Below are 16,077 nucleotides of genomic sequence, written 5' to 3' on the forward strand. Positions count from 1 at the left end.
GAGAGAGAGAGAGAGAGAGAGAGAGAGAGAGAGAGAGAGAGAGAGAGAGAGAGAGCGCCAGGCCCTTGTCTCTTTCTTTTAAAGTCCTTTTTTCTGGCATCATGTCCCCTGTACTACCTCTTACCTGGACCATCTCAGAATCACGAATTTGAGAGCTGGGAAGAACCTTCTACAGTTTCCCACTCCAGCCCATATAAGAAGGGAATTCCCACTAGAGTATACTTGATAAGGAGTCGGCCAGCCTCTCCTTGAAGACCTTCCTGGAAGAAGCCTGTTACACTTTCAGATAACTCTAATGATTAAGAAGTTGGTTTTTATGTCTCATGAATTGTCTGCTGACTGTCAGAGATCATCTGATTCAACTGCACTGTTTTTCAGATGAAGAAAGTGAAGCCTGAGGCTAAGTATTTTGTTGAGGGTTATTAGTGGGTTATTAGTGGCAAGACTAAGGATGGAACGTGGCTCTAACTCCAAACATAACCCTCTTTCCACCTTCCCAGTAGACCCCAAGGGACACCTGTCAGCTCTGGGTCCTGGCAATGACGCCTCCACTCCTGATCCTGCCAGAACTCTGGGCAGCAGCACCATGCAGACTAGAACGTAAAGCCCAATGTTTTGTGTGCAGGTTAGAGAGAGCTTCCTTGTGAGGAAAAACAAAGGCTGCAAAGGGAAATGGATGGATGATCAAGCCTATGAATTCATAAAGGATAGACAGAGAGGGACAGAATCTTCTTCCCCAGACCTAGGAACCTTTGTCAACTTGAGTAAAGCAATAAAAAGTCAGGAGCACAGCATACCTGGAGTTCATCAAGGCAATTGTCAGAGATTCTCTTGAGATCCAAACAGACAAGACAGAAAGCCGAAGGCTAGGCTAGAAGACAACTGTTTGGTGAATTCAGAAGTGGTTGGCATGCCTGGACTCAAAGGGCAGAGATGAAGGGCTTGAGGCCCTCTCCCTGGCAGACAGAGAACTCCACTGATGGGCCCCCAGCATCTTCTCCCAGCTTTATGCTCAATATTTTTATCTGTGACCAGGATGAAGGCAAATGAATAAACCAACATTCCTGGTAAGTTACCCTACAAGCTCAGTCTGAATCTACAGCATACACAATAGCCAGAATCCCCACTTTTATCTTCGGCTAAATGGGGAAGCACAGGACTGAGAATGAGGAACATGAGAGTCTTCTTGTCTTCTGCCTTGGTTCAGACTCCCTGTACCACCACACTTTGGAAGGAATCCTGACAAACTAGAATAAGAAAAGGGTACCATAGGAAGTTCAGTTGAAGAAACTGTGCTTAGAGATGGCATTTGGGGAAAATTTAGTCCTTGGGGGATGTCATACAAAGAGCAATAGTTTGGGGGGTCAATGGGTTCAAGGATCAGCTCTGATGTTATGAGCTATGTGACCCTAAGAGCTTTAGTTATTCAGGGGATGCGACTATTTGTACTATGGACTTCACCTATGTCTATTGCAAAGAAAGGACTTTGGGAACTGTAACAGTCTACAGAACTTTGAACAAGGGAGTCTCTGAATTGAGAAGGAAGGAAGAGATGTGCTCTGCCGAGTCCCAGAGGGTACAATGAAGAATGGTTGATATAACTTAAAAACAGGCCAAACCTATCTCAACAGAAACAAAGTCTGCTAAAATTTGATGTAGGTATCAGATTGCTTGCTGTCTCAAGGAGTGGATAGGAAAGAGAAGAAAGGTGAGAATTTAGTACAAACTTAAAAAAAAAGTTTAAAAAACTGTTTTTATTGTCATGAAATTGAGGAAAAATAAAATTTTAAAATAAAATTTGAGCTATCCAATACACAGTACTGATTCAAGGTGGAAAGTAAGGGTTTAAAAAAAATCTTGGACCTCCATATTCAACCAGAGAATCCTAAATCTGGAGCTGAAGGAAACCATAGCCCTCTTGTTTTAAAAATGAGGAAGTCAAGCCCAGGGAAATTAAATATTCTTGTTACTGGAAGGTTTGAGAAAGGCTGGTTGGCCTTCTGGTGGAGCACTGTAGAAAGACTACCTGTATTGAGCAAGAGATTGAACTAAATGAATCCACAGGTCCCTACCAACTCCCCCAAAATATTCTACAACTTGGACCCCTAGGAGATGTGGAAAGAGGTACTATGAGGACAAATAAGTAAAAGCCACCAGAGACGTGGTTAGGGAGAAGTAAATGTGCACCAGACACAGTTGATGTGTGGATTGGTTTTGCTATCTTTTTTGTTTTGCCCTAGCTTTTAAGACTTATTACAAGAATGAAGAGGAATATATCTGAAGATGAATGAGATTTAAGACCCCCAAACAGCTTCAATAATCTATAGTGGGCACACAGTAGGAGCTCATTAATTGTCAGCTGAATGGATGGATGGATGGATGGATGGATGGATGGATGGATGGAGTTGGTCAATGGACTTGAGCCTGAGCAAATGGTCACCTAGCCTGGTTAGCCACCTGGCCCTGACCCCTGTCTCTTCCCCCCACATCCTCTTTACTCACATAGCAAATGGCTGCCAGCTCCTGCCTTATATTTGCACCTTCCAGATTTGATGATGACGTCTTCATTGGATTGACGCCATTGTTGTATACGGTGAACCTGGTCCCCATGAGGTTTGACCTAGAAGCCAGAGAACAATGGGCATCAGAGCTGGGGAGGGGGAAGGTTTGAGGAGTTCTAGAGCTTTCCTCATTAACACTTAAAAGTAACTGATATCACAAAACAGAATTGATTTAGAAAGGGCAGTAAAACACACCACATCTGGAAGGGATCTTAAAATAGAGAACACAAAGTAGCAGAGGGGCAGTGAGGTGGCATAATGGATACAGTGTCAGACCTAAAATCAGGAAGAATTGTTTTCCTGAGTTCAAATCCAGCTTTGGACTCTTACTAACTGAATAACTCAGGCAGTTCATTTAATCCTCATTGCCTAACCCTTACCACTCTTGTGCCTTGGAACTAATACACAGTATTGGTCCTAAGATGGAAGGTAAGGATTTAAAACATAAAAATTTTACATACATTAAAAAATATATTTTAAATTTTATTTAAGATATATTTTAAATATAAATATCTAACTCTAAATAATATTATATATAGATATAGACTGAGTCAAACTATATATATGTCTTGGACCTCCATATAGGATCTTAAATCTGGAGCTAGAGGAAACCTCAGAGGCAATCTAGTGCAGTCCTCTTGTTTTATAGATAAGGAAACTAAGGAAGTTAAATAACTTGTCCATGAACACACAGGTATCCAACCTCCTCATTTCACAGAAAAGGAAACATCCCCAGAGAGACAGCAATTTATCCATGGGCACAAGGCAAATTAATGGCAGAACTGAACCCAAGTCTCCCACATTTCCATCACTATCAAGGATACAGTAGAAAGAGTTCTAGATTTGGGGTTGAGAGCACCCAGATTTGAAGGCTAGATGTTCTCAGTACCTGTGCAGTGTTGGACGAGTTATTTAATCTATTTTACTAGTGAGGAAAATTAGAGCTGCACTAAATTACCTCTGCCCTCCCTTCCAGCTCTAAATTTATGACCCCAAGATCTAATTAGGAAGAATATGGAACTCATCTCCTCTGGCCAAGAAGCAGGGCTTGGAATCTTTGCAGGGTAGGCCAGAATACATGCAATGGGTCTGGGCAGGAAGTTTCTGCTCCCTGAGGACAGCAATAGTCAGAGCCTCCTGGAACAGAGCCTTTTGGCTCCAGAAGGGACACATCAGGGAGAGTGACTATGAGAGACAACAGAGAAGTTTGCTATTTCTCTCTCCAGCTCATTTTACAAAAAAGGAAACTGAAGCAAATAAGATAAGGGACTTGACCAGGGTCAAATGTCTGAGGGTCTGAAGTCAGATTTGAAGTCAGGAAGATGAGTCCAACGCTTTATCCACTGTACCACAAAGCTGCCCCTTTTGCATTCCTATTAGGTATGTATATATATATATATATATATATATATATATATATATATATATATATATGTGAAGGGATAAAGGAGGAGAACAGGACAAGGAGACCTAGATTCTTATCCAAAATTTCATGAGTAACCCATTGTGAGATCATAAGTCAGACCCATGTAGGGGAAAGAGCACTATATTTAGAGTCAAAAGACTTGGATTCGAATCTTGGGCTCCGTCCCTTACTTTTAACCTTTATGGAGTCTCAGTTTCCTCATCAGTAAAACAAGAAAAACGATAAGAAACAAGGATGAATAATCGGCTTTTGCCTGGGGGAGCTCAGTATTTAGCAATAGAGACACAAATGAAATAAATTACATAGTAGATAAATTTTAAAATAGATGACATTTATCATTTGACCCATTTAGAAGGGCTCACATTTCTGTCATTGGTTCAATGCACTTTATTCCTCCAAACCCTGTGAAATGGGTAGTACCTTTTTCTTTGGGCCTGGGGCTATAATTTCATTAGTAAATAAAACTCCTGCCCTTTTTTCTATAGCAGAGTGTCAGAGAGATGTGTAGGGCACTGAACATAGGGCACTTATACCACTCTCCCTCTACTGTATTACTGTTGCCATTTTACAGATGAGCAAACTGAGACCCCAAAGAGGAAGCAAATTGTCCATGATTATACTGCTAATGATGGTCAGTGCTGGCCCTTGAACTCAGGTCTTCTGCAGCCCAGCTTGCTCTTTCCAGTCTGACAAACTGCTTTGATGATAGTGCTTCTATTGGTCTTGAACTATTCTTCCATTTTGCATTGTTCCCTCGGCAATGAAGAACAAGGAATTTAACCCAACACTCATGAACTTGCTTAATATCATAATAATTGTATTTCTTCCTTTGAAATCCTATGGGTTTGGTTTTTTTTTTTAAATAGATTTAAGAACATCATTCTGAGAAGGGGATCCACAGGGGTCAGAAGAAGCAAATGGAGACTGTTACTAACTCATTGTATGGCCCTTGGCAAGGCCCTTCCACTTCCCTGGTCCCTGTCTCCTCCCTCAGTATAATGGGTGAGGCTGAATGGCCCTAATGTCCCTCCCCCAGGTGACATTCTAAGCTATATGATGGAGGGGGAGGTTTCACTGCAAAATAGGGTCCTGGGGGCAGCCAGGTGGTTGGTTCAGTAGGTGGAGGCAGGAGGTCCTGAGTTCAAATTTGGCCTCAGATAGTTCCTAGTGGGGTGACCCTGGGTAAGTCACCTAACCCCCATTGCCTAGCCCTTACTGCTCTTCTGCCTTGGTGCCTAGTATTGATTCTAAGATGGAAGGTGGGAGTGTTTTTTAAATGAAATTTTAAAAAGAAAGGGGTTGTGATGGGGTCCCTGGGCAAGGCTTCCCCCAGGGCCCCGAGTGGGCATTAGGGGGAAGGTCGCCCGCTCCCAGCATTACCGGAGTTTCCCCACAAAGCTCTCTCCTCCTCGGGATAGGTCCGTCGGGTCTACGGAGATGAGGTAATTAGATGTCTTACTCTTCTTTCTCTTCCTTCCAGCCAGGAGGAACACCTAGGAGCACAAAAGGGCGGTCCCTCCCCTGCTCCCCCGCAAGCGTGGCTGCACCCAGACGGAGGCGTGCCCTGGCTCCCCGCCCCCCACACGCCCACCCGCCTCTGGGCCAGACACGTGGTGCTTTAAGCATCGGGCCCACATCCGGGCCCTCCCAGACACAGCGCCCTGGCCTCAGACCCCGGAAGAGATTTCTGAGAAAGCAGGTACACCTTCGCGGCAGCGCGTGTCCGGGACGGGCCATCTTGGTCATTCCCAGGAACAGAGGGTTATCCCGGGGAAGGGACGGGAAGGGACGGGATGATGGGCCGAGGAGAGGGAGGGGGGAGGAAGGGACAACTCCAATGGTTTCCTGGGCCTGAGAGGGGGGCCCTTGACCCCAGCGGGAGAGCCAGTGGGGGAGAGGAAGGAAGAAGGAATGGCTCCTCGCCCTGGAAGCGGGGCTGGTGCGGAGAGGCCTCCTGGCCCAGGGATGAAGAAGAGACAGAGGTGGAGAAGGAAGGGGGCCTGCCGTCCGGCCCAGGAGCGGCTGGATGACCTTTTTTCCGTCCTCCCGCTCCATGTGCAGATAATAGGTGGGGTACATTCCTCGGTCCATCCCCTTCTTGTCTCGAGTGATGCGGCATTTGATGGTGATGCCCTGGGGTGCGGGCCTGAGCGCGAACTCCTCCAGATCCTCCACCTCTATGAGTGGGGCCTGGGCCGAGGGGCTGGGGGCTGAGGCCGTCTCCTGGGAAGCAGAGGGGGCTGCTGAGTGTCCCAGTTTCCCAGACATCATCCCATACCATCCCAGGCCGAAGGCCTCATCCTGCTCTCCTGGGAAGATCCAAATCACTTAAGGAAGTTCCCGGATGTTCCTCCTCTCCTCAGTGGCCTTTCACCCCACTAATCATGCTCCACTCTCTTTTTCAAAAGTAATATAAAAATAATAATAATGGCTTATTTTGTAGCACTTTCCATATCCTCTGAGGCAGGGCTTGGTGATATCATTATTGTCATATATGATGGTGGCAATATTAGAAGAAGAAAAAAATATATATATATATACACATGGTGGTGATAGGTGCCCACAATCCTTTCTAGAGGCTAACATCACTTGAATTAGAGAGTTCCAAGCTGAAGAGAGGCTGTCAAAAGCAGACACTGATCATGGCTTTTATCTCATAAGTTTGAGCCTATATTTTATATTAAATTTTACTCCTAAGTGATTTTATTCTTTTTTTTTTTTTTAGTTTTAAACTCTTGCCTTCTGTCTTAGAACCAATACTGAGTAGCAGTTCTAAGGTAGAAGAATGCTAAGGGCTAGGTAAGGGGGGTTAGTGATTTGCCTAGGGCCACAGAGCTAGGAAAGTGTTTGAGGCCAGATTTGAACCTCTAAACCTGGCTCTATCCACTGAGCCACCTTGGTGGCCCCAAGTGATTTTATTCTATAGCCCTCCCCTTCCATATAAGAACCCTCAGCTTCTCTGTCTCTGAAAAAAAACCTCATGAATTCAAATTCGTCTTAGTTGGATGCCAAAGTTCAGCTCTCCGTTGATCATTTTTAATTAAAGAAAGCCTCTGAGCTCCAGTTAGAGGTTCAATTCTCTCATAAAACATTCTAGGGGAATTCTCTCAGCCATGCCTCCAAATCATTCTGTGCCAAGGAAAGCTTATTCTTTCACATAACTTCGGCTTCTGAGAAACTTCATGGCATTTGAGTATTATCCTTATAATCAGACTGGCTGACCTTGCCCCGTCTTGAGCTCTTCCTTGCCAATTAAAGGTGGTCTTAGCTTACTGCCAGGCACATGTCAGTTCACTATCACTGGCCTAGGGATACAGCCGGAACCCATAAATTCACAAAGCATGCCTCAGAGACCAAGAGAGATGACCCTGATCCCACCTGTGGATATACCCAATTTTCTTAAGGTAACCAATCCCTTATCCCCATTATGCTGCCACTGCTATAAGCAATCATATCATCTCTTCATCTACCTGTGCTGTTCTTTATTCTATCCTATAAAAAATGGTTTGCATCTCCAATTCTTGGCCTTTGACATAAATCAAGGCAAGTTATTGGACTGACCCTTTTAGAAATAAATTCAGCACCCTATTAATAAACTGCTCTCTTTCTCAAAGAGAACGTGCTTCAGTCTACCTTTGTTGAATTTCACTTACAACAGGGCACATGCTGACTGAGTGTCCACAGTGAATCTGGCACCAGGTGAGGGCTAGGAATCACCAGGCTGCCTCATGAAGGGCAAACCAGCCCAGAAAAACAGAACACGTTAATAACTTCCATGCTCAAAAGCAGTGGAACTGAGTCTGTCAGCAGCCACTGCATGTCCAGCCTGGGTAAGATTGGCAGACCTAATCTCAAAAAAGGATAATGAAGAGTCCTTTCTCCTCTTACAGATGAAGAAACTGAGGTCAAAAAGGGAAAATTGAGTTAACTGTGGCCACAGAGTTAGTAAATGATGGGGATAGAATTTGAATTTAGGTCTCCCATCTCCTAATCCAACTATTTACAATCTCTCCCTCTCCAATGGCTCCTTTCCCTCTCCCTGCAAATATTCTCAAGTCTCCTCTATTTTGAAATACTTTCCTTTAATCTGACGACTAGTCAAACTATTTTCATCTCTCTTCCATTTATTTATTCAATAATGGCATTAAATAGAGCTTCAAAGTATGTAAAGCACATCTGGGCCTCACAGGAAATCTACTGAGGTAGGTAAAAAAAAAAATGAAACACCTTTTACAATGAGGAAACTGAAACTTGGGAAAATTAAGGCCCTGCCCATGGCCATATAGCTATCAAGTTGGTGTCAGAAAAAATATGAATTTGACCACTGGATTGACTCCACAAGTGCAAGAAAACCATAATCATTAAACACTTATTAAAAATCTACTATATGGGGCAGCTAGGAGGTGCAGTGGATAGAGAGCCAGCTGGAAGGACCTGGGTCCAAATCTGGCCTCCGCTACTTCTTAGCTATGTGACCTGGGCAAGTCACTTAACTGTAATTGCCTAGGCCTTGCCCTTCTGTCTTAAGAGTTGTTACTAGAATAAAAAATAAGAGTTAAAAAAAATCTGTGTATACCTTGCTGGCCTCTAGGAGGAAGGCCAAATTTAGATAAAACAAGGTCTCAGGGGTAGCTCAGTGGCTCAGTGGAGAAAGCCAGGGTTGGCAATGGGAGGTCCTATGTTCAAATTTGGCCTCAGAAAATTCCTAGCTATGTGACCCTGGCCAAGTCACTTATCCCCAGTGTGTATCCTGAACTGCTATTCTGCCTTGAAACCAATACATAGTATTGATTCCAAGATGGAAAGTAAAGGTTTAAAAAATTAAAATTTTAAAAAAGATTGTCAAGGACTGGGAGAGATGCCATGAGACTAGGGAAGGGAAAATGTCTCAATTTTCAAAAAAGGGAAGACATTGGAGTCTGAAAACTACAAATCAATGTGCTTGAATCTAATGCTATAAAATCCAATATGGCACCATTAAATAAAAATAAAGACATTTTCTAGATAGGGTTACTAAAGTGGTAGATGGGAGAAATGTTACAGATGTAAATTACCTTAGTAAAGCATGTGAAAAGTTTCTTGTGCTATTTTGGTGGGATATATGGAGAACTACAGTTTGGCTGATAGTACTAAGTTAACTAAATTTAGAATTGGTTGAATGTTTAGACCTAAAGAATTAAGAGATGGGCATCAATTTTGTTTTTTTTTGTTTTGTTTTGTTTTTAAACTTTTACATTCTTTCTTAGAACTGGTACTGAATATTGGTTCCAAGTTAGAAGAGCAATAAAGACTAGGCAACTGGGGTCAAGTGACTTGCCCAGGATCATACAGCTAGGAAGTATCCAAGGTCATATTTGAACCTAGGACCTCCTGTCTCTAGGCCTGGCTCTCAATCAACTGAGCCACCTAGCTGTCCCAAGATCAACATTAAAGGAGTCTTTAATGGAGTGACTCAGAGATCTGTCCTTTCTCTTATGCAATTTACCATCTTTAATCAATGGATTATAGTCTCTTAGATAATGCTCATAAAATGTGCAAATGTCCCCCCAAAAGACCCCGAGACAAATGACAGAAACAAAATGCAAAAGATTCATGTGTTGCTTAATTATTTTTCTTTGTCAAAAGAAAGAGTTCAATTTGAAGATGGCAGTGAACATGAATGCAATATAAAGACAGAAGATATCAATAAAAATGATTTTGTCAAAAGATCTCCAGGGTGGGAAACTTTCCAACCCCACTCATCTCAGAGTCTGAGCCATTTAGCCAGCTATAACCTCAGCTGAGTCATTTCATCACTCACCAAAATTCAAATTCCTCAGCTTGGCATTCAAGTTTCACCCTAATTTCCCACCAGTCACAATTATAAATCACTATGCTTATTGGCTACCCCCAAAAAAAGTCTGGGGCTTGATTGTCTGCACACTCTTAGGAGGGTAAAGAAATGCTTTCCACATCTTCCCACATTTTTCCTGCCCTAAATTAAAGTAATGGAATAATCTTCACCTTGTTTGACTTCTTGCTGGTGGCAGAGCCTGGCCGGGCATTGGTGTTTAACTGGGAAGAGCTAGAGCTGTCTTCTTCATCGTCCTCCTCCTCTTCCTCCTCTTCCTCTTCATCAAAGTTCATGCTGCTGGAGATCCCTGCAAAGGGGTAGTGGGCACAGTGAACAGGAAGGTGGGGTTGGGGGTAAAATGGATCTGCCTTGAAGGGAGAAAGGTCCATCTCTAGACATTCTGGGATCCTCCCCACCTTTGCCACTGGCCCATCCTTTCCCTGACTGCACTCTTCCACAACTTCTCTCTTTAGGAATAAGCATAGTACAATAGAAGAAAAAAACAACACTCTGATTCTAGACTGAAGATCTGCCTCTAATAAAAAGAAAACTGGCTTTGAAGTCAGAGGATGCAGGTTCAAATCCAGTCTCTGAATGCTTACTATGGATGGGTCCATGGATGGGCATCAGTTTTCCCTTCCATAAAACAAGAAGATGAACTAAGTGACTTCAGAGTCCCCTTTCACTCTCAATTTATAAACCTAATAAGAGTACCTCTCATAAACCCAATTTACTATCTGCCTCCCAGATGAGGATCATAAATTGGTAGGGAGAGGGGCCTTGGAAAGGTGATCTAATCCAAATACCTCTCCCCAGCCCCCCAGCAATTCTTCACAGAGAAAGAAACTGAGTCCTAGGCAAAGCTAAGTGACTTGTCAAACAGGCAAGTAAACTGATCTGTGCATGTTATCAAAGGGAGCGTATGGACCATTTGAGGGGTAAAAAGAAACTTTAATTGTACAGCCAGGTTCCTTCTAGGCTCTCCTCCCTAGGCCAAAGGAAGGGAACTCTCTAGGTGACTTGGAGATTGCATGGTAATAATGGCACCCGTCGTCAGGAGGCTGAGAGTAAGCCTGGTGTTGTAGAAGGAGGGTCTGGCTGGATAGTCCCAATCTCCATCCCAGCATTACTCTTACACAAATGCTGCCATCTTCTCTTGTAGCCACGAGGGAGCTGGGTACTCCAGGGATGAAGCTAGGCCTACAGAACTATAATGTGAGTAAAAGAGATTAGAAAGAAAAGCCAGCCAGCCCGGGCCTGGGTCATTTCCTTATTTGAGCACTTCTAATGATCTGACCCTGAGGCAGTAATTCTGAAACTGGGTTCTTGCTCTTTGCCCTTTGTTGATCAACCCTTCACCACCTGTCCATGTAGTGTAGAGGATGGAGATGTGGGCAGAAGGGAAAGGCTCAAAGGCTCATTTATGGAGGTAGTAGCAGGATAAATGGAAGTGGGGAAGAGAACCAGAGACGAAGTGATCTGGGAGAAAAGCAGTTTCAGGGACCCCAGAAAATCAGGAGGCTTAAGGCCATGAGTTTGGGAAGGGGGGATGCAGAAATCAGGGGAGTTTAGAAAATAGTGGAGTTACAGATGGGAGTATGGAACATTGGAAGGTACACTAGCTTTGGAATCAAAGAACCTAGGTTCAAATGCCAGTCCTGACACCATCTTGGGATGTGAGCCACCCAAGATAATAACCTTGTGTGACCTTGGGCAAATCACTTCTCTTTCTGAGCCCATCTCCTCATCTGTAAAAGGAATGGGTTCCTCCACATGCCCTCTGAGGTCCCGTCCAGCGGGAGAGCTACGATCCTATGATCCCTGGTGCCAGGTCCAAGAAGGAGCTGATGCCTCAGGAAAGAGAGCCAGCTCAATACTCTCTGAGGCTCAGGGATGGATGTGATGGCCTCCAACTGCATAGTTGTTCTAAAGACTCGAGTAAGGAATACAAATATCCAGTTCTGTGGGCCTTAATCAGTATGGAATCAGAGCTGGGAGAGCCCTTGGAGATCACCTACACTGAGGAAACTCAGGCAAGGCCTCCTCGTGAGTGAGCTTGGACTGGATCCCAGGTGTCTTGACTCCCAGCCAGGTCTCTTTCCTCTATAGCACATGAGCCATGGATGGATAGAGTCTGTGAGCTAGAGAAAGTTCCTGAGAAACATTCTGAAGTTTGCTAGCAATTGCCAAGAATGGGTTCTTCCAAGTCTGACTCCAGATGACCATCTCTCCTCCCATCACCTCCTACCTGGGCTACTTTAGCAGGGTCCCAAGTGGGTTCTCATCCATCCTTGATGGAAACAGGAGGTCCAAAGCCATGGAGGTAGCAGGGAAGAGAGAGGGGGAGAAGCCCCATGGGGAGGAATGATGCTGGTCAAGAACGTAGACCCCAGGGGTCTAAGAGGTAACCTACCCCTGCTATCATGTGGCCGGCTGATAATGGCAGCTCCTCAACCCCCAGTGCCCCAATCCTGTCAGTTCTGGGCCAGATGGAAGCCGAATTTTGTCATTTCTGCCCCCATAATAATTCTTCCTGCAGAGCCATCACCAGGATTCAAGTCCTTTTCACCTCTTCAACTGTAATAATCTCTTAACTGGTCTCTTGACCTCATTTCCCTCTCCTGTCTTCCACAGTTAACACGATGATTTTTCCTAAATTCAGATCTGCCCAGCTAAATCCCTCACTCAGTTCCCAGTGGCTCCCCATTACCTCTGGGATTTAGTACAAGGTGTCCCCAAAGTCTCAATGCAATGTGTTAAGTTTAACAGCTTAAACGCTTTTGGAGTACCCTGCATAAACTCCTCAGCATGTAAAGTCCTTGAAAAGCTGGCTCAAACCAACCTTTCCAGGCTTATTACTCATGACTATCCTTCCTGCATTATGATCCAGCTTTTACTACCACATAGAGCCCTACATTCCTCACCTCCATGCCTTTGGCTGCACCCCATGCATGCAAGACATTCCCTTCTCACCTCTTAAAATCCCTAGTTTCTGTCAAAGCTCAGCTCAAGCACCACCTTCTCCAACCCCCAACTAAGCTTTCACCAAGTTTTCCTCTCTAGTACACTGCTCAATCCTTTTCTCCGAAAATCATTTATTATTTATTATCTGTAATTTATCATTTAATTTATGTGTATAAATTTATAAATTTATCATATTAATTTAATTAATCATTTAATATATGTAAATTTATATTTGTATATAAATTTATATCATATATTTAATATATGTAAATACATAAATTTTATATTTAATGTGTATATGTGTGTGTGTTGGGGGTGGGGGGGTTTGTCTTTATCTTCCCAGCACATGGCACAGTGGCTGGTATGTGGTAGAGTTTGTGTGTTTTGTGTTTTTCTGAATCCTTACCTTCTGTCCTAGTAACAACTTTAAGAAGGGCAAAGACCAGGCAAACAGGGTTAAGTGACTTGCCCAGGGTCACATAGCCAGGAAAAGTCTGAGGCCAGATTTGAACTCAGATCCTCCTAAATTGAGGCCTGAAGCTCTATCCACCAAGCCACCTTGCTGCCCCTCTAGTGAATGCCCCATACTTAAGAAATTTTTATTGACTAAATCCTGGCCCAAAGCATAGCTGCCACTCACCCTTTGTCTGCATTGTGGTACGGAGGTCCGGCTTGGATGGATGCTGCCCTCCAGCAGCTGCTGCCTCTCCCAGGCTCCTACTGGAGCCAGACCGCCCCACTGTCAGGATCTGTGCGTTGGGGTCTGGCTCATCATCCGAGAAAAACCCATCACTCCCTGCAGGGCGAAAGGAGCCAGGATAGCCTAGGGGCAGTGGACTGCTCCCCAAGGGGCATCAAGTACAGGTGCCATTCACCGAGCCAGACCGGAGGAAGGGGCAGCTGTACCAGGCTTTGGACCGATCACCCAACTTCTCTGGGATTCTGATTTCTCAGCCTAAAAGGAGAGGCTCGGCTGAGATGACTTCTGGGGTCTACTGGAAAACATCTGCAACATGGGGCTTGTCGTGGGGCTCGGGACAGCGGCCAGTGGTCACGGCCAGGATAATAGTGATGGGCTAATGAAGGCTCTTTGGAAAGCTCTGTATGGAAAAAGATGTTTCACTTACTTAAAGCATAGCCATTTGCATTATGTTATTCAAAAATTTTCTGGGGTAAGTCATTGAAGGCCCTCTAGTCTGACTCAAGCCAATCTGTGATCCATCTAGACGTATAAAATGAGTGAGGATTCGCCTTTCCTAATGTCTTCTCTGGAGCGGGTGAAATAGTCTCTGCCCCCTGACAATCCAGTGTGGAATTCTGGGGGGCTGCTCCAAGGCTGAGGGCGACTGCAGGGTCCCAAGAGGCTATGTTGATGATGAAGAAGTTATGTGGCTGGCTGAGGAGCTAGAAGGATGAATGGCCCAGCAGTGGCTGAGCCAGAACTGAGTACATACAAAAGGCTCAAGGAGAGCATCCTGATCTTGGGCAAATGAGTGAGTATTCTAATATGGAAGAGCCTGGGCAGAACCAACACCACGGGAGCCTCAGAGCCATTGAGGCCAGTGAGGAGCCAGAAGAGCCACCAGCCAAGATGACTCCTGTAGGCTTGTCCATTGGCTACTCCCCTACCCCCCCCCCCCCCGCAGAAGTGAACTTGCTGGGGACTCCCAAGAAGGGAGAACGTATTCCCTCAGCCACTATGTCCCGACATGGGTGATTCAATATCTTCCCGTTTCTAGCTTGAGCCCACTCTCCTTACAAAAGAGCACACTCCCTGAGTTTAGGAACAATTTTTGCCACATCTTTCTATAAGTCACTTCAGTCAGCTAATTGATATCAATGGATTCATTGATATTGGTAGAGCACACCAGGTGGGGGCTCATGAGCAATGGAATTAGAAAGTACCAACCCTTGCAGGGTTATCCCTGATTCCCAGGAAGAGAAACGCTCACCCTCTGGAGGCTCCACGTGCCAGTGGGAGGGCAGAGGGACATTTTATCTGTCCCATTGTAATATAAGCTTCTTAGGAATAGACCCTGTTTCACTTTTAACTTTGACTTTTGTCCCCTTCTTAGCACAATGGCTGACAAGTGGTAGGTACATACTAAATGACTGATTGATAGTCCAGCCTTGTTTCGTATTGCTCCCTTCGTAGATTCTACTTTCCAATTGTGTCATTTGAATTTTGTACCCTAGGACCCCATTTCCCAGAATTCCTGTTTCATCCCCACATTAGATCCTTATTAAAGTTTCTGTAACTCCACCCTCCTTGCTCTTCTCCCACTTCCCCACTCTTTACTCGGGTTCTATACTTTTCCTCTACTTCAAGTGATTATTAATAAAATCTTATAAAATATAATACTTGGAGTCATTGATATTAATTTTAATCTTACACAATCAAACTGGACAGTTCCTCCTTCATCCTTCTCATCATGCCCTCCCCCATCTCTGTCTTTGTTCTTGTTCATACTTGCAATAGAAAATGAAGTCTTTCTTTTCCTTCCAAGTCTAACTCATAAGAAACTTTTGTCACAAGGCCCCCAGCTGGCACCACCCTGACTCCAACTCAAAGACAGTTTTCCATTCTCAAATTTCTCACAATTTGTCCAACTCTCCACTTTGCCACTTTCATCTTACTTTGTGTCCTACTTGTATACAGATCATATCCTTCACTGGACTACACACTCTTATATCCAGTAGGAGTTTCATAAAAGTTGAAAAAGTTGCCAGTGGGCTTCTTTTGTTCCCAGAGCTCAGAATACCCACACTGCTGAAATCACAGCTCCTTCCAATACTACAATAATAGATTAATGGCTCACAACCATCCTATGAGGAAAAGAAACCAGAACGTTATCATTATTACCATTTAATGTAAAACAGCATTACCCTGCAAAGCTCTAGAAACAAGATGTTTTGGTTAGTCAAAACACTATCTATCAGAACATGAGGATCTAAGATGTTCTCCAGCATCTGCTCCTACCACCACGGACAGCAAGTTAGCAGTCAGAGAGCACAGGACCAGCTTCTCTACCAGATGACTAAGAAAAGGTGACCTTGCAGGAAACTGAGACCAGAGTCAAAGTTGACACTTTCTCCAGAGCCCAGCCCTCCCCATGTGATTAATAATTGTGGGAGGGGAGAAGAAAGGAAGAAGAAGAAAAATAAGGATAGTAAGAGTGAGGATGTGTGTGCAGAACACACACACACACACACACACACACACACACACAGGCACGCAGTTTAGGGGCAGTTACCAAAACTGGCTAAAGAAAAATATCTTCAAGCTCATACTT

At 44.2% G+C, this 16,077-nt stretch overlaps 1 protein-coding gene across 3 annotated transcripts in view; it reads right to left on the reverse strand.

Moving 5' to 3' along the window:
* Positions 1–16,077, reverse strand: part of TUB (TUB bipartite transcription factor) — a 143,111-nt gene that overhangs the window by 13,105 nt on the left and 113,929 nt on the right. For all 3 annotated transcript variants that reach the window (XM_007497049.3, XM_007497042.3, XM_056802157.1), the window contains exons 5-9: positions 13,425–13,580; positions 9,991–10,127; positions 6,019–6,210; positions 5,368–5,480; positions 2,503–2,620 (exon numbers count right to left, since the gene is read on the reverse strand). In XM_007497049.3, the coding sequence (XP_007497111.1) occupies positions 2,503–2,620; positions 5,368–5,480; positions 6,019–6,210; positions 9,991–10,127; positions 13,425–13,580 (716 nt within the window). The remainder of the gene's footprint in view (positions 1–2,502; positions 2,621–5,367; positions 5,481–6,018; positions 6,211–9,990; positions 10,128–13,424; positions 13,581–16,077) is intronic.

This window comes from Monodelphis domestica, chromosome 6 (genome assembly GCF_027887165.1).
Source record: "Monodelphis domestica isolate mMonDom1 chromosome 6, mMonDom1.pri, whole genome shotgun sequence".
NCBI classification, from domain to species: domain Eukaryota; kingdom Metazoa; phylum Chordata; class Mammalia; order Didelphimorphia; family Didelphidae; genus Monodelphis; species Monodelphis domestica.